The sequence below is a fragment of the Grammomys surdaster genome, unplaced genomic scaffold (assembly GCF_004785775.1).
Source record: "Grammomys surdaster isolate TR1022 unplaced genomic scaffold, NIH_TR_1.0 126131, whole genome shotgun sequence".
NCBI lineage: Eukaryota > Metazoa > Chordata > Mammalia > Rodentia > Muridae > Grammomys > Grammomys surdaster.
The window spans coordinates 3,289,037-3,316,496 of record NW_021620939.1 but is presented as its reverse complement, the minus strand read 5'-3'; the positions used below and the strand labels follow the sequence as shown (position 1 = coordinate 3,316,496).

General features: G+C 41.7%; 1 protein-coding gene across 2 annotated transcripts in view; it reads right to left on the bottom strand.

Annotated features, from left to right (window-relative positions):
- Positions 1-2,940: 2,940 nt before the first annotated feature.
- Cpne4 (copine 4) overlaps positions 2,941-27,460 on the bottom strand; it is a 459,807-nt gene continuing 435,287 nt past the window's right edge. For both annotated transcript variants that reach the window (XM_028756686.1, XM_028756687.1), the window contains exons 12-16: positions 18,829-18,883; positions 17,512-17,563; positions 15,092-15,225; positions 10,612-10,848; positions 2,941-4,684 (exon numbers count right to left, since the gene is read on the bottom strand). In XM_028756686.1, coding sequence (XP_028612519.1) covers positions 4,550-4,684; positions 10,612-10,848; positions 15,092-15,225; positions 17,512-17,563; positions 18,829-18,883 — 613 coding nt within the window. In that variant the 3' untranslated portion in view covers positions 2,941-4,549. The remainder of the gene's footprint in view (positions 4,685-10,611; positions 10,849-15,091; positions 15,226-17,511; positions 17,564-18,828; positions 18,884-27,460) is intronic.

Below are 27,460 nucleotides of genomic sequence, written 5' to 3'. Positions count from 1 at the left end.
TAAGAGTCTATAGTCTTCTTCAAGACTTCTTCTATAGTCTTCAAGAGTCATGAGACCCGGTGGGGAGGAGACCAGATGACCCCTTGTTGCCATACTAGTCCCCAGAGTCAACTTACACCTAGAGTTATTTCTCATTTGACTCGCTTTATTTGACTCCTGTCCTGTTTTCAATATGTAATATTAAAAGGTTTTATGCAACACCACGGAATTTTCAATTTTGCTGAAAAGATGGATGGACAGTCTGTACTGGATCCACATCTTTGCTTGGTCCCCTGAGTTGTGGCTGCCCTTTTCTGGACACATGCTCTCCCATGACCCTCCATTCCTACTCTCTGCTCTTGAGGTCCTGCATTACTCACAGGCTTGCTTATATCCCTGAAGCATCCATACATGTATCTAGTCTATACAGTATCCTTAGTGATTAGATGGAAGGACGAGCTGGTAGTGTCCTGAGGATCTACTGCTCCCATGCAAGAGAAGATCCCACGAAAGGAAGATGGCATCCTCAGATGAGAGAGATGTTCCCAAATTAGGGGCAAAGGTCTCTATGTGTGTGTTTGACATGTGCATGTGTATGTTTGTATGTTTGAATCTATGAATGCAGGTATGTGCACATAATGTTGGAGACAATTTTGGATGTCAGGCTTCATCTTCTACTTAGAGGCAGTCTTCCAGGGTTTGCTGATGTGTACAGCAGGATAGCTGTGCGCTCCCAGGATTATCTTGTCTGCACCTCCCATGTCACAATAGAAGTGTCGTGATTACAGACACAAGCTGTCATTTCTGACTTTAATTAGGTTCTGTGGATTTGAACTCGGGCTTTGATGCATGACAAGCAGTTTAACCCACTCTCTTACAGATTTCCTAAGGATCTGCTATTAATATAACCATGAATGAGTATAGTGCAAGAGGGTAGAGATGGAGATTTCCACATGAATTTGGGTTCAGGATCCAGAGTATCCATTCAAATTCTGGCTTCGCTAAGGAAGCCATGAACATTTTCAGGCTGGTGACAGCATTCCTCTGTTTAAGCTATTTTTTCCCCAAACTTTGTTTTCCTGAGTTTTTGCTCATTCTTTTTTTGATCTCATTTCACTAAAATTTTTCATCAATGTGCTTCTGCCTGTCAATCAAGGGAACAGTTTTGCCTTGTTTTGATGTTTTAGAGCAGGCTATTCTGAAAACCACATGGACACTGAATTCAGAGGGAGCTGTTCTTCCTCACTTTGGCCAGCAGTACATGTCTTTCTCGTCTTTCCTAGACTTCTTCCTTTGACTCTATTTATTTCACACAGTTGATGGAAATCCTTAATTTCCACATTTTTCTTAAAGCCAAAGCTTCCATTCTGGGTAGTCAGAAGCATGTCCCTTCCAGAAGCCAGCTGATTTCAGTTAAAAAGGGGTGGGGGTCAACTTAGAGCAAAAGCTGTTTCGATTGATATCAACTTGCTTAGCTGACAAGAGCAGAGACATGGGGCTAGCTTTCCTTCTGCCAAATAAATTACTAAAGAACCTTCAAGTATTAAACAGGTGCCCTTTCTGTTCTGGCTGTATACATGTTGTGGATGTCATGCTTCTTTGGAGTCATGTGATGACCCCTTAGATTTGACCATTTTCCCCTCCCATCCCCAAGTACGTGTGTGTGTCTGCATGTGTGTTTAAAATATGTTCATATGTTACTTATATGAAATACACATACATGTATCTTTTTTGTTTCATTTTGCCTGCTAAAACTGGTCATAAAAAAAGGAGACAGCTTTCAATATCTAAGGTTAATGAAGGGAACCAAAGACATCAATGGTGTCTGGCTTTTATATCTGATTTGGAGTAGTTTTACGGAAGAGAATGGTAGTTGGATTACAGGATGGAGGGCTTAGCTCCCCAGACTCCTCTATGTACTCATTCCAGCAGATGAGATTTAGCCAAATTGCTACCAAGGCCTGAAGAGCTGACTCTGTCCCACCCAGTTTCAGTAGAGGGTGTACCTGTGAGTTCTCTATTTAGAAGGTATGTACTGAGAAGCCTGTCCTGGGAGATGGGTGGCAGGGTAGGTAAAATCCAATTTCCACTCCTCATAGAGAGCCTGATACTATGATCGCCAGTGAGATTAAGTGAGCACGTACACAACAAGAACTTAGAATGCTGTCCCAGTCACCTCTTGTTACTGACAATGGTTGTGCCCTTCCACAGTTCACATATGAAAGACCTGGTGCCCACTGTGATGCTATTAGCAGGTGGACACTCTGTGAGATGACTGGGTAATGAGGAAAACATTCTTGTGGGGGGATTAGTGTCCTTATAAGAACAGAGAACTCTTTAATTATGCTACTGTGGGTAGCTTAATTCTAGAAATCTGGGGTAAAATACCCTTAAATGACCGTTGAGTACTATGCTTACTATTTGGGTCAGGGGCTGAACTTGAGTCTGGCTATGAAAAGAGAAGTAAACTGCCTAAATGTCTGCTAGGCAAATTGGACTCTGTCCTTTCTAATTCAACATCCCAGGGAGTCTACACTGAGTGAAGATATCCCAGCAGATATAGGAGGATGGCATGGGATACCATTGTCATGGCACTTAAGGACAGTCACAAACACTCAACCCACCTGTTAAATCTATCTCAGGTCAGATATAGATCAGAGGCTACATTGATAAGTCTAATTGCTTTTTCACTCGTTTTATTGTTCACCTCTGTATTGACTAAGCATCTACTGAGTACTTCCTACATTCCAGGTTCATAGACACAGATGTTCATACACTGGCATGGGGTTAGAAACAGTCATTAGGTATTTCTGTTATATAGAGCTTAATTATTTCAAGTTAGAAGCAATGATGAAGCACCACTGTCCCCTGATGTCCCCTTAAGCATGTGACATACACACCTCACTGGCAGGGAATTGCTTCAAAAAGAGGAACAAGACTACAACTCTTAGAAAAAAAAGATTCTGTAAGTACCCAATTTATTCAGAAAACAATACAATCTAAACAGTTGTGACTTTTTTTTTCTGTCGTACATTTTTTTAAACCATCATTCCCAAAATGTTATGCATTTGGTTGACATGTATTTGCAAGATAGTCTATAATTCTAGCTCTGGAAATTGTACAAGACATTTTATTTGTTTAATTATTATTGTTTCCCCTAAAAAAACAAACAGAACCAAAACCTACCCCAACAACAGAATTCTTTTACTTTGGATACATTTCACTATTTTTCTGACCAAAAATAAGTTACATTTTGTGCCTTTGATAGCTTATAAAACATTTGTCCATTTCTCCAAGAAAGGATGAGAAGAGGTCATTGTTTTGGTTTAAGACTTCCTTAGATTCAGACAAAATATCCCCACCCTACCTGATTCAGGGCATTTCTGCTTGTGGACGTTAGCAGTATTAGTTAGTCAGGATACAAAAGAGGCCAAAAGAAGCCCCCAACAGTGAGCTCAAAGACCGAGCAATTAGAATGGAAACCTGGGCAGCTATTTGGAATGAATAAGATTCCACTCAAGATCCACGGGAGGAATCTTGGGAAATAATTTCTAGGAACTGACATAAAAATGGAACCACCCATGCAGGGAGCTGTGGTGCCTCTTTTAGCCAAGCAGGAGCAAGCTGAAAGGAGTGCTCCTCAGTCCCGAAGAGGAAGTGGCAGGGCTGTAAAGCAGGCTGATGTGGGGTGGACGGCTTCTGGAATCAATCTCCTTACCTTCTAGTCTCATCTCAGAGAGAGACTGGCCCTCTAAACTACTGGGGGCACAAGAGGTGGCATGAACAAGCAGGCTAGGAGCTGCTTTGTTTGGCATGAGCTCTGTGGCAAAAGCCTCAAGTTCAGAACCTCATTAGTCCTTGTGCAGTGCAAGGAATGCATTAGCATCACTGAGGACCACATAAGAAGTGCAGAACCTCAGGCCCTGCATTAGAAAGCTTCATTAGAAGAAGATTCTTGCAGAATTTTTGTCTATGGGAGTGTGTAAAGATGGGTTCTGGGATAAATGACCCAGGCCCGCTTCACAAAAGACTACCTCTAGGTACATAAATTTATTTAGTAGAGAGAGACCATTCTCAGCAGGGAGAGATTATAGATAACAACTGGAAAAACAGTGTAAGGTTATTTTTATTATAATTATTTTAAACATGCAAAATACAGTCCATGCATCTGCCATTTTGAAAAGTCTCTCATCCTATAGGAGATTAAGCCAAATATACGTTTTGGCTATCAACATTCAAGAAATGTTTCAAAATGCTTTACAGTGTAAAGATAATAAGAAATTTAGCAAAATTTCAACAAACCGGTATAAAAATGGATACATATGCCATTTTAATTTCAAGGCGACATGCTGTAAAGAGTATGTTATAGCTGTATTTCATTGTAAAAAGTCTTTAACAATACAAGGGCTTAACAGATCCAGACCTTGGGGGTACACATGCAAAAAAAATGTCAGTTAGTTAAAAACCATCAAAACGTGCTATCTTTAAATGTATATTATTGTTTTTGTTGTTATTTTAAAGTACAAGGATAGAATAAACAGTGCTTCAGAATTCTGTAAGAGTGTGGCGTTCACGGTGCCAGTGTCCGGGACGATTCATACACTTCCGATGAACACTTTGGTTTAATCCCTTTACCATTGTAATAGTCCACGACTTGATTTGGGACTTCGGCCAACACACTCTTTGCAAGGGCAGCTGGCGACGCCTGCAGGGAAGAAGAGACAACAGTCACCTGAAGCGGACACAGACTCTAATGCAAAAATCTGAGCCCTGCCTTGAGTGGGACAGTCTCGATCGTTCCCTCAGCCATCCAACCATCACCCACTCCGTGTTCACGCTCTGTATCTGCAAATGTAAACTCACATCTGAGGATGGACTGTTCTGCAGGATTTTGCTTTGTTTTAAATTTTGCATTCAATTTTAGATACTTATGTTCCGGTTGCTATGCCAGAAGCGGTGGAACTCTGGAACCAGTAAGAGTCATGTGAAGGTGACTCGTCATGGCCAAGTTCAACCCGTCTTTGAGGTACCAGGCTGTAAACGCTGCCCACCAGCGATGATATCACATCAGACAGATACTTCCCAACAGTGCAGATGCTCTGAATGGGGATCTGTATTTCTAACACAATGCTCTGGTGATTCCTGTTGAAATCTGAGATGTGCTGTTACAGAAAGTCACAAACACTGTGAGACCAAGTCATCCCAGAAGAAATGACAGCATGCCTCCAATATTTAACTTGGGCACATATTTAAAATTTGGGGGCGAGGGGAGTGGGATTTGAGGATTCTAGAGACAGCAAACATCTGATGAAGAAATGCATCTGAAGAAAGAATGCATGCTCCTGTGTCGGGGTGGTGGTGGGAGGTGGATGGATTGTGGTAGTGGTGGTGGTTGTGGTAGTGGAGGTAGGGACTTGGTTTGGGTAGTCATTCAGTTAGAAAATGAGATTGAGGTGAGGATCTTGAATGGTCCTGTAGTACTGATCCTGCAGCAGAGAATGGTTTAAGAGCATAGTGGACTCAGGGATCATAGACAGCTGACCTGACTCTTGGGTCTGACCCTTAGTATTGACTTTGTAACCCCTGGGCAATCTGTTTTAATCGTCTGAGCCCCCATCTTAGCTATTGAAGGAATTGGAAGGTTGACAGGGTGACCAGTTAACAAATATTTGAGATTGCCAAGAAAGGAGAGCTAGCCCAAGGGCCAGCACACTGTGCTTCTAATCTTCTCTTTCTTAAACCATTTTGCTTCTGATCTCAGAAGCAAAATAAAAAGGAAACAGAAGTCCTGCTGTCTCATAATGGAGTAAGAAAAACAAACACACACTAAAAAACAAATTGATAGCTGAGAAGTCCAGAAGCATCATCACAAAGAGCTTCAGTTTCTGATGTTCATGTATGCATAGAGGCAGGAACAGACTTCATCTCTAACCTCTCCCTGCTTACAAAAGTTAGAAGGCCAAAACCCAACTTGGTTTCCCAGCATTTTCTACATCTAGAGATTGCCACACGGCCCAATTTGTCCTATGAGATGTAAGTGGAAATTTCCTAGATGAATTTTATAACTCCTTACTTCCTGTTTAAAAGGAACAAACCTAGTTATCTCTGTTTTCCTTTCCCTCTTCTTTTTTTCCCTTCAATGAGAACAATAATTCTTGGAAACAGACAGCCCTTTTATTTTCATGAAGACCCATCAAAGGAGACCATAAAGTACTGATTTCCACCCTTGGAATCAACCAAGAAAGGAGTGGTCTGAGCAACCATGGCTAACATTTAGTTACAAAAGAATAAGTTTGCTCACTCCTCATCAAAGACATTTCTTCCTGTAGCCTTCGGTGACAGTTGCTTTCTAGTCATAACTGGTCAAGGTGCAAAGAACAGTCAGTGGGCAGCCCCAGTTGATGTAATCACACACAATCCCTACACCCAGCTTTCAGGGGATGTCTCAGAAGAGGGGTTGGACAGATTATAAGAGCCAGAGGACCAGGGGATCTGCTGAGATAGTCCCTTTCATATATGAGAGGGGAGCTGTACTCCTTAAATCTCAACAATATAGTTGCCTAAACAAGAGCCGATAAACAACATCAGTTGACATGTCACTGTGGATAGGTGTAATCTCAGAAGGTCCTGTCCCTAGATGAAAGACTACTGGACATTAATGGCTGTTAAGAGGGACAGTTTTCTCCAGGGATGAGCTTCCCAACCCTGTGTGCTCTGCCCCAAATACATGTATGTGAATGCCAGAGACTGAACTAGGTCCTAGTGTTTGCACAGCAAGCACTTTCTAGACTGTGTCATTTCTCCAGCTTCAATTTTAGTGACTCTAAATGGAAAGATCCACTTGTGGTTAGTAGCTAGCTCACTGGAGAGCTCTGGTCCTAAGGGAGCCCCGTGTGTATCTGTGCTGGTACAGGGATATAGTCGTAGGAACATAAGTTAGATGGAAAAGAGCCAAATCCATGAAGTCAGTTGGGTAGCAGCAGTATGGGCAGTAGACACTAACCACTTCCATGGATCAGACATTGTACAGTCACCACCTTCTACCATCTAATGCATCTGTAGTGTTTGCCTCATATTACTAAAAGTCTGTGTCACTGAGAGGTTAAGCTATTTGCCTAGAGCCACATAGTTCAGAGCCTGTCCCGGTGCACTTTAATTCATCATGTTACCACGCAGAACAACAAAAGAAAGGCAACTCAGGGGTTACTGGTATGTGTGAAATATCAGCTCCTCACCCCCTTTTATTTATGGCTATTGAATTCTGAGTAGATTAGTTTGAATAATGAAATGTTTTTCAAAATCTAATTTGAAACCCAGGAAGATAAGGTAGGTGAGAATTCTCCTGTCACTCTGCCGGTGTCACCCCAGGGAGACTGCAAATGCACAGCACAGAGTATGAGATGGGCACCATGTCCTTGATCTGCTTGGGGCAGTTCTCCCATGGGACAATTCTTTTGTTTCCAGTCTCCCTTCAGTTCCTGTCATTTTTTGCCAATGCCTAGCTTAAACTGGAAGTTGTTGGCTGGCAGGGGTGGGAGGAGGGTTCTGTCTCTGCTCTGAAGTCATTTCAGGAGTGTAGGACCTGTGACTTGCAGGTCACATCAGCTACATGTAGCCTGGCCTCCAGAGACATGTACATACCTACCTACACACACATGCACATATGCACACAAACATAATACACACACACACACACACACACATACATATACTACATACACACACACACACACACACACACACACACACACTGGGACTAACTGTAGGTTATTATCCACCCATGGGCTGCTTAGCATATAGATTTTTTGCAAGTCTCAGAAAATTCTACAAAGCCTGGACTCATGCTTTCTTAGCTGACTGGTTTCCCAGTGGGTGCAGAGCAGAGGAACCTGAGTGGGTGAAGTCCTGAGTCAATGTGCATTGTTGATATGGGTGTGGCTATGTAAAGAACCTCAGTGCTTCAGCCCCATGGGAATGGCAACAGCCTTCCCGGAGCAAGGCTCAGAGGGATGCCAACGCCTTCCTCAGGTATAAATGAAGATGCCAATAGTGTGTAGAGAAAATGCCCACCATAGCTCCTAACACCATGTTTACAGCCTGAAAGCCTGGCCCCCCACAAAGGCTGCTCCTACCTCAATTAGGTAAGCCTGCCTCCTTAGTTCAGCTTCTCCCAGGGTTCTGTAGCTGTCACCAGAGAGACAAGTCCAACCCACCACACAGCTCTTCTGTGTGTCTGTGTGTCTGTGTGTCTGTGTGTCTGTGTGTCTGTGTGTCTGCCTTTTCTTTTGCTGCCCCAGTCAGGTCTGTCCTTGGAAGCCACACTGGATGAGGAACCAGTGTGTGTGGTGTGTGCTTTGTACAGTAAATACTCCATGAATTTGAGGCTTAGAAGGTGTTTTAGTAGAAGTCAGCACCTTTCATGGCTCGATGGCATTGCTCTTGTGTGGATACGTTGGGGAGCGTGGTAGCTAGTTTTAAATGCTAATTTGGTAGTGATGTATCTATTTTTATTTGTCCTGGCTGACAGAAGACCAGTACACTCTGTGAGAACAGCCTTCCCTCTACCCTAAGGGTGAAAGAATGTCACATGACATGTCTGTTAGAAGCAGAATGTCATGTGACAAAGCTGTGGCAGATTGAGCCAGCCCCAGTACACCCTTCTATGTGGACAATGCTAGGCCTTTCTGGCACTATACTTTGCTGTCTGTAGCAGACAACTTGAAACCTTGGACTAGCCTCAGATACCTTTTTTAGAAACCCTCTCCATGAGAAAGTGGAAGCTGGGATGCTGGGCAGTTATTCTTTCCTACAGCACTGACCTTAGATCTCGTGGTGAGATCAGCTTCCACTGCCACTTGAAAATGCCCTCTACACTCAGCTCTGCAGCAGGGGATTGATTTCCTGCTTGCTTAATGATTTTAATTACACTGAGGCCCTCTTTAAAAAGAGAATAGTGATCATGTGGCAATATGGTGAGGAAGAGATTTGGGGAGCCCTGGAGTGTATAGTCTCTTCCCTTAGAGGTTGGACAGGTCATAGAATCTAGGGTTCAGCTGAGGCTGTTTGCCTGATGCTAGTTCTGAATGACACTGCAAAGCCTGTCACAGAAAGGCAGAGGTACAGGCAGCCATGCCTGGAGAGTACACACAGAAAATAGGGCAACAGAGAATAGCTCTGTTGCTGAGAAGTGTGGCTGGGGTCCCAGGGTGAGTCCAAATTGGATTTGATGTGCTTGAGTACAACTGGTAAGTTGGCTGTAGAGAATGTTGGAAATCCATTTGAGCGAGAATCTCTGGAGCAGAATGGCTTTTCCAAGTGTGCATCTAGTGGAGAGAGTCTGCACAGGCTTACAGGACACTGTGGGAAAGCCTGCATTGAGTTGCATGGCCCCATGCCTCCCCCTCTTGTACCTCAAGGGCAATGGAGCCACACATAGGGAGGGGCTGCCATAGACGCTAACAGGTCTGTTTCCAGAAGGGACACGTGCATTTGTACATTCATGGTAACCTGTACCAAGGAGACACAGCAAAGGACACTGAAGACTTGCATATTTCCTTCTGCTAGGAGCTCATGCTTAGACAAGCCCTCTCTACCCGCAACGGTGGCAGCAGCAGCAGCAGCAGCAGAAGAGAATCCAGGGCTTTAATGGAGAGCAAGGGCTAGGGATGTGCTCTGTCGTTTGATGGTGCTTACAAGGGCCTGCAAACTAAAGGATACAGGAGCCTCTACATGCCTACCTACTGTACTTCAGTGTCTCCCAGACATATCCTCAGCATCTCTGAAAGGGCTGTGTATGGACCCAAGAAAGTCTTAATGTTGGCTATCACAACTAATTTTGGGGTGGGGTCTGTGGAACTTTTAATCTACTTTTGACTCTATGGACTTAGTAATTATCCCCAAATTGGAAGAGTGTTATGAGAATCATCTCAATATCATACTAGAGAATTATCTAGAGTGTTTGCTTGCTCTAGCCAATCAGGAAGCACAACTCTGCTTCACTGTTTACTATGGATAATGGCTCAGGACTGTACAGACCAATAGAATACAGGTGACTTTTGTCCAGCAGAGAAGTGATTTAAAGATTGTGGGTTTGTATGTTTTTGGTCATGAACCAGTCTGCTTTGATGAGATTATTTCAGCATTTTCTCCCATCACTGGCCATCCTAAACTCCTTTCATATTCATTTGTACTAGCTCGATCACCTTGCTCCTGAGTGAGCAGACTACATTGCCAACGGTGGTCACTATCCTGAGCTGGCTTAAGTGTCTATCATTTCGCTCACAACTTCTGCCAAGCAGAGATAATCTTCTGCTGGCAGGGCTCCTTTCCCAGGTATCCTTGAGTAATCAATAAGCTGCCCAACTATTTATGACACCCCCGAAGGAACAAAAATCTTAAACTTCATGAGCAAAGGCAAGCATTTAAAAATTTTTGGCAACTATATTTACTATGACTATATTTGTAACTCAATATATGCTTTCTTCCCCAAATAGTTATGATCTGTATATCTTTCCTATAGGATTTGTTCAGCCTAAACAAGGGCTGCTAATGCTATTTTAAGAGTAACAGGTCACTGCCAACATTGACGGACATGTGGGAGACGTGAGGGTGCCCCATGATGTCTATGCATACATGTTTGAAGTTCCGGAATGGCACAAACTGGACGATGTCTCGAAGGACAGGCTCTCCCTTGGGTGACCTTAGAATTCCATCATCACCGTCCAGCATCTGCATGTCACTGAAGTCGGCGTTCCCCACTCCCACGATGATGACTGACATGGGGAGGTGGGAGGCATGGACGATAGCCTCCCGAGTGTCAGCCATGTCTGTGATGACACCATCTGTCAGGATCAGCAGGATGAAGTATTGCTGGAGTCAGGAGTCAGATGACAGGTGGGAGAGAAAATAACAAGACAGTATCAGTTAGATACCTATATCTAAGTGGCCTCCTTGCAGAGGAACCATAGCAGCAGGGACAATAGATATTCTTGCTTATTTCTTCAACTTTTTATTAAGAAAATTCCAGTGAAAAACCAAAATAGCCTGGGCACCTCTGTGGGGTCATTACTAGGTATTAGCAATTATCAACATATGGAAAACCCTGCTTTAGTTACCCACCTACTTCATATGATTTTTGAAGCATATTCTGTATATCACAGCATTTCCATAAGGAATATGTACAAAGATGATAATTTTACTAATAAAACAATATTCTATATGTGAAATAAAAATTTATCACCCACTGAACAAAGCCACAGCGTATTTGTGCTTTGCTATATACAAAGCTTTTCCATATGATTTCAATTTCTGTCTTAAACTAAAACCTATGGTCTCAAGAAACATTCTCTGGTCACTCACACTCCACAACACAGGGTGTTTTCCACAAACGGTCTCCAAAGTAGATTCCAAGTAGATACCCTCCAGGAATCTCAAAAGTTCTGGCTCCTTTGATGCTTCTTGTTTACTCTTGTCTACCGATTTGGCTACTCTCCAAATGGACTGTTGGCTTTGGCCCTGGATGACTGTTATAGTTCTACTTCTAGACCATCACTGGCTGTCCCTCCCCAGTTCTACTACCCTTCACTTCAACTTCATGTTCGCTGACTCTGCTCACAACCTCACCAAAGCTGTTCATTATTCATCACTAGTACACTTAGGAAATTGTGTCTTCCAGTGTCTACCTTCTAGACAATCTCCCATCTTTTCAGTCTATCTGTTTGTCCTCTATCTTCCCATTGCCTTTAGAGAGACCTCAAGACCCATGTTTCCTCTGTATCTTTTCAGGTTCTCAGCTCTGCCTTACCTGATCTAAGCTTCAGGTCAACAACAGACACATGTTAGGCCTATGTAGGGTAGCCTTAAAGTCTTAAGGTCATGATGAATGGAGCCACAAAAAATTGTAGCATAATAATAATAATAATAATAATAATAATAATAATACTACAAAGCTCAATATAGGTAGAAGGCAGGAGACTGGGAGTCAGGAGAACTGGATTCCATGCTTCATTCTGTGATGCCTGGAATATCCTTTTATGCTTTGGTCTCAGATACTTTATTTCTCAAAAGCTGAGAGGGACAAGATCATTATATGGTCTCCTTCAGCTTGTAGACCTTTGAAAATCTAGAGCTGTTCTGTCTTGTGTAGTAGTTAGTAACCTCATTAAAATATTGAGCACTTCAAATTTGGCCAGAATAAAAAGAGGAGCTGAATTTTAAATAAATAATAGACCCAATTTAGCTATTAAACATTTTAAAAGTAAATTTAGAACAATCCAAATTAATATATGATATTTTTCATCCATCAACTTATAATATATAAATAAAGATCAGTGTTTGTCATAAATCACCACCCCAAACGGAGTGCATTAAATGTAAAATACATAAATATTTTAAAGTCTTAGTACAAAAATCTCCAAAATTTCTCATTCACAATTTTATGTGAGTCAGATACTAATGTGCCAATATGTTGACTAATTGGGGGTTTCTTATTAGTAAAGGATATAAAATGGGTCTTCTTGTTTCTTTTTACTTTATAAATGTAGTTACATCAGAGTTTAACATTGTATCTAGGACTTGTACTATATTCCCTTTGGATTATGATGATGCAAATCTCTGCTAGGAGATGACTGGTTAGAGGTCAGTATAATGGTTCTCCTAGCATGCATGTGAAAGATGTCCTGGCTCTTGGTTTTCAGCCTCCCTGCTCCCTCTCCATGTGGAGAGGCTGCCACAGGGCTGAGATGGGGATCGGAGTAAAGACTCTCACACCTGTCAGTGCAGGAAGAGCCACTGGAACTGAGAGCAGATGTTGTCCATCATGAGCATACTATGTTAGCACCACTGTGAGATGGGATGAAAAAGGTTTAGGGAGATTAAATGCATGTCAAACCCAAGAGGACTTTCTACAGAGTCTCAGAAAAATACCTGATCATTGCATAAGTGTGGGAGGCTAAGATGTTCTAGGCAGAGGTATTATAGCTCTAGTGAAGCACTTGTCAGGCACGGGAAGTCCTGGGTTTGGTCCTCGGCATTACAAAAACTAGTGCATGAGTAAGAATGAGCATAAACATGCTAACTCACAACAACAAAAGTTAAGGACACTTTGGAGTCAAGAAAATGTGAATATTCGTTTCTTCCAGGTTTAATGTACTAATCTTAATAAGCTACAGACTACTGTATTGAGCCAGATGGAAATTTCCAAATAGATCAGTAATAGCAGCTCATTTCAAAGAGAGCTCAGGTAAGTGCTCGTGTGTGAACTATTATCATCTATGACTATACCTGAGGTCTATGGAGAGGCATTTATACCCCTAGAAGAATTCTATTATATCAAAGAGAAAAATCCTATTGCAAGATCCCCTGACACAGCTTATCTAAAGGGCTTAAGCTCATGTCCCTTAGTAGTGACAACAAGGGACCCTAGACCACAGTGTCCAACAATGGGAGAAACTGCTAGAAAAAAGGTAAATTCTCTGCATTGCTAGGGGGTCCTATTTATCTGGTACTTTGTTTGTAGTTGCTTTATTACATGTGGTTCTGAATTTTGACTATTGCAGTCTCTTCAAGAGCAGATTCATCTGGTACTGGAGTTGTTAGTGATGGTCATCACCTCGTGTTGGCTTGGACTAGCACGAAATCCACCACGTGTGTCTTTGATATTGTCCCTTTACTTGTGTAGGCCCTGGTATCCTAGAAGGATTGAAAGCATCTACTCTTACAATTAAGCTGCAGAAAATTCCAAAGATATCACAGGTACTCTTGTGAACAAAGGAATAAGGACAGGCTTTCTCAGTTTCCCCTTGCCTGGTTTTGTAAAGAATGTGGTTTTAGTTTCATTGTTAAAAATCTGTGTTAGCTATCTTATAGCTAAATGTCCATGATGACGAACAGACGATATAGTTGAAGATGAGCATACATTTCTAATTTTCCTGTCTTCACTTCCTGAGTGATGATTTTATTATTCGTGTGCACCACCATACCTACACTATGTGGTACTAGGGATTAAGTCTGGGGATTTGTATATGCCAGGTAAGCACTCAGCCCACTGAGTTACATTGCCAACCCCTTAGTTATGTTTCCAAAGATCACTCCGGCTTTTGCATGAAGCATGATACACTTCATGGGGAGAGATGAAGTATAGAGTCTACTTAGAACTTGCTTTGGTTGTGAAAACAGCTGTTGGCCCTGAATAAACAGTGGTCATGAAGGTATTAGGAGATGCTAACACATGAAATATAGTTTGAAGATAGACTAGCATCATAACTTGCTGATCAACTGGATGGGGAGGGGACGTTAGCAGAATTTCAAGATAGCAGCCAGCCACTCTTACCTCCTAGTTAATGTCCCTGTGTGTTCTTTTTTCATACTTAGTTGGAATGGTCCATGCAATCAGCCGGGTATCATGAGATGATGGAGTGAGACTTCTGTGGTAAGTTATGAGACACAGTACTGCTCCTTTGTCATCTTTGGGATCACCTGGATGGGACTAGCTGCTATGCTATGGGAACCTTTAGTAGTCCTCCCAGGCAATGAGGAAATGAGGTCTCTGACAGAAACCAGCAACCACATGGCAGGCATACAACTAAGCCATCTATTAGCAGATCTTTCAGCTTCAGGCCACTCTTCAACCAGTATCTTAGTTGAAAACCTTGGGTGACCTAAGCCTGGGCCATGTAGACCAGCTGTGCTCTAGTCTCCAGTCCACAGAAAATGTAGAGATAATAAATGTTTATTGTGGTTTCAAATTGGTTAATGCTGTGTGACATTCAGCAAGAGGAAACGAGAAGAAAAGATACAAAGTAAGTCAAGGAACCCAGATTACTTCAGGGTTATAGCCTAAGCAACTAGTTGCATTATGATAGTGTAGAGACCAGGAAGACCAGGAGTTGAGCATGATACAATGCAGTGAATGTAGTAGATCCCACTATTGTGTGTCTGTGTTCAGGCAAAGAGGTAGATGTGGGTTTAATTAACTTCATCTTTCCTCAGATGAAGAGACTGAAGATAGAGAAGTTAAGCCATTTAGGAAAACTAGATTTGACTGTCAGGCTAAAATGGGCATTATGACCAAATGGTCAAAAGAGGCAGGGTGAACCCCTGACCCTCTCCTTACCGATGCCTCCTTGGTATTTGTCTCCTCTGAGGCTGACTTGGCAACCTTCTGAATGATGGGAGCGATGTTGGTAGGACCATAAAGCTGGAGCTTGGGAAGACAGCTCTGATAGGCTTCCACGACTCCTTGAATTCCTAAAGTGAGATTTGAAAAATTGACAGCTCCATGGTCCGTTCAAATATATTTGCTTACACATAAAAGCAACACTGACTTTCTCCAGGTAGTCTGCATCCATACCACAAGTAGGATCTCAAGACAAAAGGGAATATTAGGTCAGTATAGTGCTGCCTCCTCTCCCCGACTGAAATCAGATCACAATGGGTCATCAACAGCAACTGTTTCCATAAACTTCACCCCACATAAGCTTTTATTAGCTCACGATGGTTTAAGGAGGTAGAGGCTGCTCCCATTTCATGGGTGAAGAAGCAGAGGTTAAGAGAAACTACCCCAGTCCCAGAGAAAGTGAGTTACAGACTCAGCATATAAATCCAGGTGTTTGAGCTGAAAGAACCACTAAGCAAGTGCTTAGTGGCTTTAGTGGTCTGTTTGTTTGTTTATGTATTTGTTTATCATGTTGTTGATTTTAGAGTAAACACTGCCTGTAACTGTCACCGGACCTGTGACCATCTCTCCAGATATCATACCCAGTAAGGGCAAGGATCATTACTCATTCATTTCTGTATTCCCGCCAAAGGGCTTGTAGCAGTGTCAAGAACACACGAGTGTGCACACAACCTGCACACTCATAGGCTGGGTGTTATGAGATGTCAATTGCTCATTTAAGGAAGGGTGTTCACCCTGAGGCCACATGAACTCAGGAAATAGAAAAGCCTGGGATTCTGCTGGGAGAGGTACTTCTGCCTGTGCTGTTCTAGTTCTGCCTCACAGAAGACCATTATAAATAAATTGCCATTATAAATCCATTTTATTCACATGGATGCTGTTGTTACCCATGCTACTTTTGCTGTCCCCTGCTTTAGCTCTTCTTTCTATCCTTCTTAGTGCTGAAGCAGCACACTGCGCTTGATTTTGACCATAGGGAGTCACAGGAGTCACTGTTGAAATTGTTCTCTGTGGCCTGCCAATCAACCTGTGAACAATTTGAATGAGCAAGTCTGTTCCGTTCTGCCTTATACGGGTTTCTAACCTTACTGAAAACACTCTACCCACCCAGGCCAGCCTGAAACACAGATTCCTGTCATTCCAAAGGAAGACACCAGATTATTTTACTATGTGGAAGAGAAGCAAAGTGAAGCTGGATTTTTTTCTTTTGTTTTGTTTTTTAGGAGGGGCATACGAACTTTTGCCTAAGAGAAGGAAGTTTGATTTCCTTTTCAAAACCATCGGGGAGTTGAACTCTGAGAGTGTGAGATGGTAAACACTAGGGTATGTACCTCAGTCTCCTTTGGTGGGAAACCACCTTAGTATCTTTGGCTGTCTTTTCTTGACCTGGAAGCTCAGGGTTTCAGCGATGCTGGGGATGTCTGGAGAATAGAGGAGTCTAAACCAGAATAAACTGGGCTTGAGTGATGGGGGACAGGATAATGTAGATCCTGACTTTGAGGGCACTGTGTTCAGAGCCAATGATACTGATGTCATAGTCTTAGACAGTAAATGCCAAGTTCGTGAAAGAAACTGCAGAATGTTCTGCATACTTCACTACATCTCAACTAACTATGGTGTAGCTCATGTCTCCCTCAGTAAGGAAGACAGGAGTACGGACATTTATACCCTATAAACGTCAATGTCACTGCCGCAAAGGCTCTTGGCTCAGTTTGTTACTTCTTCAAGGCAGACGGGATCATCATTATCATTGTTCTCTGTGAGATAGTTCAGGAATTTCTGCCAGGAGAAAACAAAGTCAAATGGTCTAGACTGAGATGTTAAGTCTTTGTACTCTTCCTTGCACAAAACCTCGAAGGTATTTGTTCAAAGTCACCATTGTTAATGTGCTGGAATTGTCAAGTGACTTCCATGTTTCTCCCCTCCCCTTAAACTTGCACAGAGAGGAAACTGCGAAATCCAGGTAAAAAGCAGAGAAGCAGAAAGAGGAATGTCTCATCTTGGTTCATCATGGGCCATTCTCCCATTTAAAAAAAAAAAAAACCTAAAATGAAATTTTAATTACTGAATTAATTAATTTTAGTTAATTAACAGATTAACTTTGTTTTGGCTAGAGGAATCCATGACCTTGCTGAAAGCTCAATTTCTCATAGTCTTTTGTCTCTTCCGGGGTGCACGGGCCTACTTTATAATGTGTTTCTCAGTTCCCTGTGGAGCAGTGTGGCTTATTTGGGAGTTCAGAGCTGATTTCTGTGCTTTAGTAACCAATCTGCTGCACTGGTAGAGAGAAACTGGACCTGGAAAGGTGCACAGGGTCAGGTTCCTAGATACTGGCTTTCTTTTAAGTTCTGGCTTACCTGCACACTCCGGGTTGTCTTCATTAAAGTTGATTGCAAAGTCATGAGAGACCTAGACACCGTTGAAAATTTTAAAAGAGGAAGAAAGGAGAATTACAACTTGAATCCATTAAGGAGGCACTAGGGGTTTAAGGTTGGCAAACAAATAGCGTTACATTCATTATGAGTTAAGCAGCCAGTACCATTTTAAGCCATTATACAATCAATCTGAGATGAAAGGTGAATTCTCAGCTCCCTGTGGTGCTGAGGTGACAGGAAGATTTTCTAGGATCAGATAAATGCTCATAGGAGGGGGGAATGTAAAACATATTAAAAAAGAAAGAAAGAGAGAGAGAGAGAGAGAGAGAGAGAGAGAGAGAGAGAGAGAGAAGAAAAAACAAAAAAAGGCTTCAGAAAAAGTAACCTTAAATAGTTTCTAGATTCAAGTGGATACAGACTGAAGGGTTAAAGTTGAATGGGCGCTTACTTGTACCACCAATTAAAAAATAAAATAAAAAGAACTCAACTTAAGCTGTCTGATAGACGTGGTGTTGCTTCTAGAAGTGCTAGCTAAGCTGTTGACATTTAAGAATCGTTCTGATATACAGAATTACACTGCATGGGGGGGGGGATCTTCACGTACACACAGGTGAAATAGAGTGCCTTCTACTTCTGAAAAATAAGCGAATAAAGTCAAATACCCTGTAATCTTCCACCACAAACTTTCCTGCCTAGCTGTGCCTAAGCGTATGGTTAGACGACACGTGGCTTGCTATTTTCTTCCCCCTAAAATCTGATAAAAGAAATGGGATATTCTGGCATCTGGACAGTTTTATTAAATCAATTGGAATTTCATGGAAAATTACATTTCAAAGGCTATTTCTGATCATTGGGTCTCTTGGGCGCTTAAAAAAGTAGGTCACCTCATTAAAAGACAGATACCTCCTTTCTTAGTGGGAGGTCACAGGTGAAGCAGCTGGTGTGTGCCCACTGTCCCTTTATCCTCTGCAGATTCCAGACAAGTGAGTTGACTTCCAGCTGTCCTAGTTTATTTACCTCAAATTTTTCTTTAGCTTGTAAGATTTTCCTTTGTTACCCAGGCTAAGTACTGAACACACTAACATTGACAATATCTAAGGAGATCTGAATAATTATTGTTTGAGGTCTCAGAGTTAAATGTTTTGGGGGTTGTTTTCTTAGTCTCTTATACTGATTGTGAGTTAAACCAATCAACCCTGCAACTGGGTCTTTGAACAACATACCCACCACACCCTGCACATCCATAGCTACATAGAGAGCAAGGATGTCCAGTTACAGAGTCTACGTCCACTCACTCACCGTGTACTCCGGGGGTATCCTGGCGCCAAACCCAAAAGCCGGGAACATTTTGTCACTGGAATTAAATAAAAAAGAAGCTGCTTCATTTATTTATCTAAGAAGGAAGAGAAACAGGAGTCTGCGTAACCTCACCAGGGCATGCAGCCTAGAAAAGTGCTGACTCATGCAATAACGTGGATAATCAAAATTAAGAAACAATCCTTAATGTTCATTACTGACTAGTATACAGCCTCTTCCCTTAAGGTTTTTTGATAGTCAAGAGCAAATGGACCCCGGATTTGCACAGATCCCACCCCCCTAATTCTGACTTTCTGTTTTCTTGAAATAGTGACGAGGAATTTGGCAACTCCAATCGTTGGCTGAATTAGGATATTCCATCTATAGAATTTTTTAAACACTAAAGGAAGAGCTTAGTCAGTCTCTCTCTCTCTCTCTCTCTCTCTCTCTCTCTCTCTCTCTCTCTCTCTCTCTCTCTCTCTCCCTCTTCCTTCCTTCCTTCCTTTCTTTCTTTCTTTCTTTCTTTCTTTCTTTCTTTCTTTCTTTCTTTCTTTCTTTCTTTCTTTCTTTCTTTCTTTCTCTCCACCCCTCTCTTTCTTTCTTTTTGCTTTTATTTGGTGTAGGCAGATATCTTGAGGAGATATATCACTCAAGACCATGCTGCTAATTAGAATCAGGGTTCAAACACAGACTGTCCAGAATCTAAGGAGCCATCAGAAGGCAGCAGGGATATTGATAACTGCTACCCGACAAAGCATGGTCTCATTTATAGGATTCATTGTATCCTCCACATTCAGTTTATACACAAGCAACAATAAATTATTTGCAGGTTTTTTCTTACTTCTTGAACTCAAAGGGACATTGTATTTTATGTTAATATCTTTTGGTTGTTGTGGTTGTTCTTAGGTTTCTTAGGCTAGGACTCACTCTGTAACCCAGACTGGTTTGAAAATTGTACGTTAATCTAGACTAGCTCCTAACACATGGCAGTTCTTCAGCATTGCAGTCATGTGCTGTAGTGCCCAGCTCTATCACCGTCTTACATCTCACCATCCCCCCGCCCTGACTGCCCTGCACTCTCCTCACCTGAACCACTGAACTTTTCATTTCTGCAGAATAAGGAACCAATGACAGATAATCCATGCATTTGACTCAATAAGTCATCCCCATGTACAGCATAATTCCCATGATGAGTTATGAGGCTCACACCTGCCCTTTATTTACCTTGGTCTCTTGTATGAGCATTAGAATTTGTTTCCTGATTTGTAGGGTCATGTGTATTGTACTTTAACCCTAACGAAACTGCTCTGTAGTTAAGAGGATGGGGAAAGGAGCCATTACTGACACCACTGCCCCAGGTGTCAGATAGACTTACCCACAATCCTGGGAGCTCTACTTATTCTGTTCTTAGAAAGACTGAGGCAAAGTGATCACTAGAGTGTATCATAGGATTCTCAAACCCCGCTTTTCTAATTACCATTGTAATTTAATAGCTATATGTAGTATTAAACATCTACTGGCAATGGCAGTACCTAGGTCCCTGAGTAGGCAACAAATAAGACATTTCTTAAGCAACATATGTGCTGCTGTGGTGTTCTGGAATATTGAACCTAGGCAGAAGCCATTCTCCTCTTGAGTCATTTGCCTTTGGCTTGTTTGTTTGGTTGGTTTTGTTTATTTTTTCTTTCCTATTAAGAACACAGCTGAGGTTTGTTCTTGGAGCAGTTTCTACATTTTTCAGTTCTTTATAGAATTAGTCAAGGGACCAAAAAAAAAAAAATTCAGACTGGGGTTTACCACTGAATATCTTTTGTAGGAAAAGAAGACATTAACCCTCCTTCTGAGCAAACTCAAGCAAATTCGAGAAAATCAAAACAGTGAAGCCAGATTCTCACCCAGCCCTTCCTAACTGACTTAGAAGTCCTTAGCAACTGATGACAGCTTTGACAAAACCTTCCAACACAGTCAGGTCCACACAGATAAGGTTACAGATTTTGAGTTTTCTAAAGTGAAGGTTTAAGTCCTCCACAAAACCACACACTCCCTCGTCTCTTCAGTGCTGTGTCAAGCCGGGCTTTGTTGTACCTTGCATCTAGCACCTATTAGAGGAAGTATTACTGCTAACAAATAAGAGACACAAAACCTCCTGGTCCTTGGAGAGGTTGAAAGACTTTGCCTCAGCACTTCCTCCTTAGCTTAAAATGAGTGGTAGACCAGGGTGGATCTTTCTGGCTAAGTGAGAAGACTTCTGGTTTTCTCTGATGGATATTCTCTCTCTCTCTCTCTCTCTCTCTCTCTCTCTCTCTCTCTCTCTCTCTCTCTCTCTCGTCTTTTGAGGGGAGGGTAGATCTAATGGTGTATGTATTTCCAATCACCAATGCTGTGGTTTAATGATATTCTTTTTAAACCTGCTAACCCCCCTTGGGGATTGGAAGTTTGCTGAGCTTCATGAACTGTTATGTAATTGAGTTTCCAGAGTAAGGGTAGGGGAAATGCCTCACCTACAAGGAGAATAATTAATGCGCCAGAAGGTTGAATTCTCTGAAGTCAGCCACTAGAAAGCTTCTACCTAATAAATATACTGAAGAAAAAAATTCCAAGCCTAGCACAATAGATTTAAAGTCCATTCCTCCTGTTTAAAAATAAAATGAGTCAGAAAGGAGTATTATGCAAGGACTAAGGGAAGGAAGTTGAACAAAAGAAAACTTTAATACAAGAACATGTCAAAGAAGTCAGAACCGGATGCATTGGCCACCAAGCAAAAAGGCCATTAGCAGCTGTTGAGAGAAAAAGACAGGCAAACACTGTCCACCGGGAAATTTTAGAAGCGTATTTCCACACTGGGAAAGGCCACATTTCTTATTGTCAGAATAAAACAACAGTAAACACAATAAAAGGGCTCCTGTCCTTCCATAGTGACATGCCAGCTGCCCTTAGTGTCACAGGAAATGGCCATATCCAAATATCTCCATGTGAGAGATTGATTTTAAGCACATTTTCCAGTCGCTCCATTAAGGAAAACACTGAGCTAAAGCAAGGGGTTAATACAATACACGTCTAGGGAAATTACCCAATCTACATGCCAATGGGGGTCAACTTAAACAAGATGGCCTTTCAGAACACTCGGGTGTTGGATGAAAACATTTCTCCAGTCATCTTAAAACAAGCCCAGGGATAGAAATGCAGCACTCTTCTGGGGATATGAGAGTGTGGTTTTCTTTTGGAAAAGAGAAATCAGTATTCAGTTCTTCTACTTCTGCGTTCTATGCTGAACACATCCAGCTCTTCTGGGAGCATCTGTGTCGGCAGTGCTTGGTCTCATTCATGCATCTCCCTTCACAACTACTTTTTTCTTTACCTCTTCTGAGTCTCATCCACCATGCTGCCATGCCGTATTGCTTCAGAGAATAAAGCCTGAATATCAAGTAAAGGAGCTATTCTACTGGATTCAAGTTCTGATGACTGAGTACCAAGATTCAACTCTCAAGCACAAGATTCAAACATTGGGTAATGGAAAAATTCTACACAATTCAGTAGCAACCAAACCTTCTGCAGTCCAGGTTATTGTCCATTTTCATTTTAAAAAGTACTTGGGAGTGTAGCTCAGTCGTAGAACATCTACCCACTATGTAGAAGATTTTGGGTTAAATCTCTAGCACTGTGTAAAGAACTTAGGATGTATTACTGTCAGTTAGTAAGTTCTTAAATATATGTTTTGGGGGACTGGCAAGATAGACCAGTGGGTAAACGTGCTTGACACTGAGTATGACGACCTGAATTTGATCTGTTCTTGAGACATACATGGTAGAAGCAGATAAGCAGCTCCTAATAGCTGTCCTCTAACCTCCACATCTGTAATAAATAAATTTAAAGATTTTTTCCCCTTTTAATAATCTATGTGTGTGTTTGTCTGTCTATTAGCATGTGCACATGAGTACAGGTTCCCATGGAGGCCAGAAGAGGGCACTCTCCTGGAGCTAGAGTTACAGGTGCTGCGAGCCTCCTGCTGTAGGTTCTGGGAACTGAACTTAGGTCCTCTGCAAGAGCAGCATGTGCTCTTAACTGCTGAGGTAGCTATCTCTTAATTACTCAGCCATCTCTCCAGACTCCGTACCCAAAGTAGTTTTTTGATTACTGACTTTTATTTTTTGGGGTGGTGGATGGGTTATATCATTGAAAGAATTGAGCAATGCTGTAGGCTAAAGATCTACATCCACATATCTATTTACACACACACACACACACACACACTGACAATGGCAAAAATGGGTCAGAATTGATGCTAGATTCTGCATTGTGAGCAATCTAATTCATAGATACATAAACAAGCCAGACTCTCTCCCTCCAACCCCACACACACTATCTGTTTGTTGAGAGCTGATTTCCAAAACCGTTATATTGCCTACATACACTGAATTAAGCACTGAAATTCTTAACATATGAATGATTCTTAGATCAATAATATTTAAATGACACCTATAATAAAAATTTAATTCAGAACTATTTTTAGAATAGATTGAATGGAATCATTTTAGAAATTAAAATTACATGCATAAAATATCTTTGTTTTCCTTATGGACATGTATGACACAGTAAGCAGAAAAATGATTTCAAAATGAATTTGTAAAGATACATAGGAAGGCTAGAGAAGGAACTTAGAGAGTAGAGTGTCTGGCATGTACAAAACTCTCGGTTTGATTCTTTCTGACACGACATCAAAAATATGTTGAACAGTTTTTAAAATGACACATTGGAACCAAATTCTATGAAGGAAGGAAACAGAAATAAAGTTGGTGAAGAAACAAAATTCTCATTTGGAACTGAAGAGCTGGTTCAGATATTTTTTGTAAGAATAAAACAACAGGGTAATGGCCAACAGCTAGTCTGCATGGCAGCTACAAGCGTTACGTTAGTGCTTATTTTTATGTATTTAAGTACTTATGACACTCCAGAGTTTTCAATTCTTATCACTATTTAAACTCACGATGACGAAAGTTAGATGTTATCAATGAAAGAGTGTGTGAGGGCTGTGCATTTTTATAGAATCCTTTTAAAGACAAATGAACAAAACAGACAAAGGAACAAGACCACCAGATGCCATTTGTCCGATATAACCTTTAGGTCTGACACTATATTCTTTTCTCTTTTTATGTTCAGTTTAAAGATTGAATTTTGAGTCTTAAAAATACCACATTCCACCACTGATTATTTACCACAAGCAGAACTGCCTGGGCTATGCAAAGAAAGTTAGATGTGCCTCTGATTCAAAATAAAAAAAAATGAATCTCATGAGGATAGGGATACAGAGCTGGGATGTGAGCCCAGATCTACCTATCACTGGGACCTCATACTCTTTCAATCACTCTGGTAGACTCCATTATCCACAGGAGAATTCTCTGGTCTAATGATCCAGTGTAACAAGCATATCTATGTCATAATAACATGTGTATGTCTGTCTGTGTGTGTGTGTGTGTGTGTGTGAGAGAGAGAGAGAGAGAGAGAGAGAGAGAGAGAGAGAGAGAGAGCAAGAGAGAATGAGAGACAGAGAGAATTCTGATTGACCCAGTAACCATTGTGAAGATTCTCTTCCACTCTTTCTTCTTTACCTCTTTCCTTCCCTTACACACTTTCCATTCTTATCCTTACACAGGAAGGGTTTCGGGGCCATGCTGAGCTGGGGCTATGCTTTGTTGTTCTGAGATATAGTCTTTCCATGTATCCCAGGCTGGCCGTAGCATCTGAATCACCATGACTTACTGACATGCCTTTGTGTTCCAGTAGATTGTGAGTGACATGGGAAAATTTTGCCATGTTAAATCTTTGCTGTACCACACAGAAGAGTGGTATCTAGGCTTCAGGACCTAGGCATTTTAACCGACCCAGCACTCCTGAGTTAATGGTGGATTTCAACTCTGTATATCTATCATAACAACAATAATGACAATAGTAACAGCAGCAGCAACAACAACACAACGACCGATTTCTAGGTGCATAGCAGGCAATAAAATCAGCCTTTGGGAGTGAGGACCAAGTACCAACCTTTTCGAAACTTCCCAAGTGCTTTTGGCATGGAGACAAGATAAGAGTCCTGATGGGATAAGGTGGAGTGTGGCAGAGGCTGTATTGAGAAAGTCCACATCATCTGCTGACCAACACAGTGCCCTACACATCTAAACACATGTCAGCTTGAGTTTCAGCTCTAAGTAGTCCCCCCAGTAAAGGACCTAGCACACTCCTGCCTTGCTTTCTTGTGTCCCAAATTCACTCTGAGGTGGACGCTTCTTTAAATTGGTACATTGTACCCATCCTTCCCCTTTTCCTTCATGGTCTTAGGGACTGAACTCAGGGTCTCATGCATGCTAAACAAATGCTCTACCACCAAACTAACTCCAATTCTGTTTTTATTTTTAGAAAAATTGAGACAGGGTATCACTAAGTTGGCCAGGCTGGCTTTGAACTTGTAGTCTTCCTGTCTTACATTCCAAAGTCTCAGAGACTGCAGGTCTATGCCAACAGGACCAGACCAGGCTTTTCATTAGAGGACAGTTAAGGTTGTCTCAGACCTGTAACCATACTGGCCCCAAGAAAAGCATGTCACTTTAGCACTCAGGTATACAAGGATTGTGGTAGCTGTGAATGAAAATTCTTGAAAAGAACCTGTCTCTGTAGACAATAACTGGCCACAATTTCAATACCGTGGAAAGACTAGAAAGCTCAGAACCAGAGGCTAATTGCCATATTTCAGGCCTTTAGCTTCCAGGATGGCCATTCTTTACCTACTTCTAAGCTGAAACAACATTCTGTGGCTAATAGGAAAAAAACAAAAACAAAAACATTTGAAATCTCTTGGTTTAGCAGACCCCTGGCTTCTCCCAACTCTAAAGTTAAGAATGTTATCAGATAGCACCTTGGGCCTATAGAAAAGCCTCCCCATCTTACCATAACCACCTCACTGATGTACCCACCAGTGTATTTTAAACTTGCCTTGATTTATGACTTTCTTCATTCTGTAAACCTATAAAACTTCATGAAACTGTTTTTACATTGGAACCAGTCATTTGGGGTAACCTAAATCTGTGTTCCCAGGCCATATTCCTTCAAAGTGGCCTCAGAATAAATGTTCATTTATTCCCTTTAAGACGGGAGCTGTGGTTTTGACTTTGACAACACTCACTGGAAGCCTGCCGCAGCAGGGAAGTGTGTGTGCCCAGGGGTGTGTAGGAGCATGTGCACGCATACATGTATGTCTTTGTTGATGTGTGTTTACATGAGAGGCAGATAGCCTGTAATGCCTTTGCAGATGGTGAAGGATAGTGTGGGTCAGCAACACTGAGTTTGAGAACTGTCATCTTGTGGTTGGGGGAGCCTCCGTTCAAGGCCATCTGGAGAAGAGCTTTATGTATCCCTCAAGCTGTTCTGCTCAATGGGTCACTTGCTAACGGCCCAGTAGCCATGAGTGTACATGGCAGAGAGAAAACCCTTGGCTGTCAGAGGCAGAGAGGAATTGCTAAGGCTCACGGGAGCCACAAACCTCTGTGTGGTTGCAGGAGGGGGATGGTGGCTTCTGTCAGTTTTTATACCAGTGTTTCTTTTTAAGCACCAACCTCCCTGACTTTGATGCAAGAATAAATTAATTTCAGAACTTTGACTTGAAATTTCCTGACTCTGCCTGTCTCCTGTCTGTCCACCCACACAAAACAGAAACTGCCGAACCTTGTCAGCTTTCACTGGAGCAGCTTGTGTTCCAAGCTCTCCCAGGGAGTCTCTTAAAAGAGCAGGGAGTTCTTTTTTTTTTTCAAACCTCCCTTTCTTCCTTAAAATTTGCCCATTTTAATGTTGAGCTGCCTTTTAAAACACAAATAAAATGCTGCTCTGTTAGCCTGCCCAAAGTTGATATTCTTGTTCCTCAGGGATTGACAACATCAGAATTACACTATTAACATTTTTAAAGGAATAATTTCTGATGACCTCATATAACTCCCAAGGTGACATATCTTATGTTTACATTGAATATGTGCTTTTGAGGGAATACAACATAACTGTCAACTTTTGTCTGGTTTAGATTTGAAAGGGATGAAAGCTTTAAGAGATTTCCAAGTCATTCTAAGGTCTCTGTATTCTGTATGAGAGGACACAGGGAATGAACACTCTCTGCAGGGATTAGCCAATAAATACTTCCTGGTAATGGATCATTGTCCAGATTAGCAAATGAAGATGGTACAGAACCATGATGCAGACTCTGGAACCTCATTTCAGTTTCTAGAAATTGGCCTCTCTGTTCTGTGGAATTCAATATTGGATGCCTTCTTCTCTGCAGGTTCATGGTTCTTATAATCCATAGGTATTCAGTTTTTTTTTTATCTATTTACTTCTATTTTACATGGGGGCCTTACTATGTTGCTTAAGTTGGGCTTAAGCATAGTACATAGCACTGCACTGAGCAAGGTACCTTCTATTATATGCACCTCAAGGTCCAAACATAGGCAGCCTTCAAACATTTCCTCCATTCCTTCTTATCTCCAAACATGTATGTATAAGATTACACTAGATCACTAACATGCTCACGCATGAGTGAAGAAAGAGAAAGGATTTCCACTCCTGTATCTTGAAGAAGTCTGACACAGTGTAGATATAG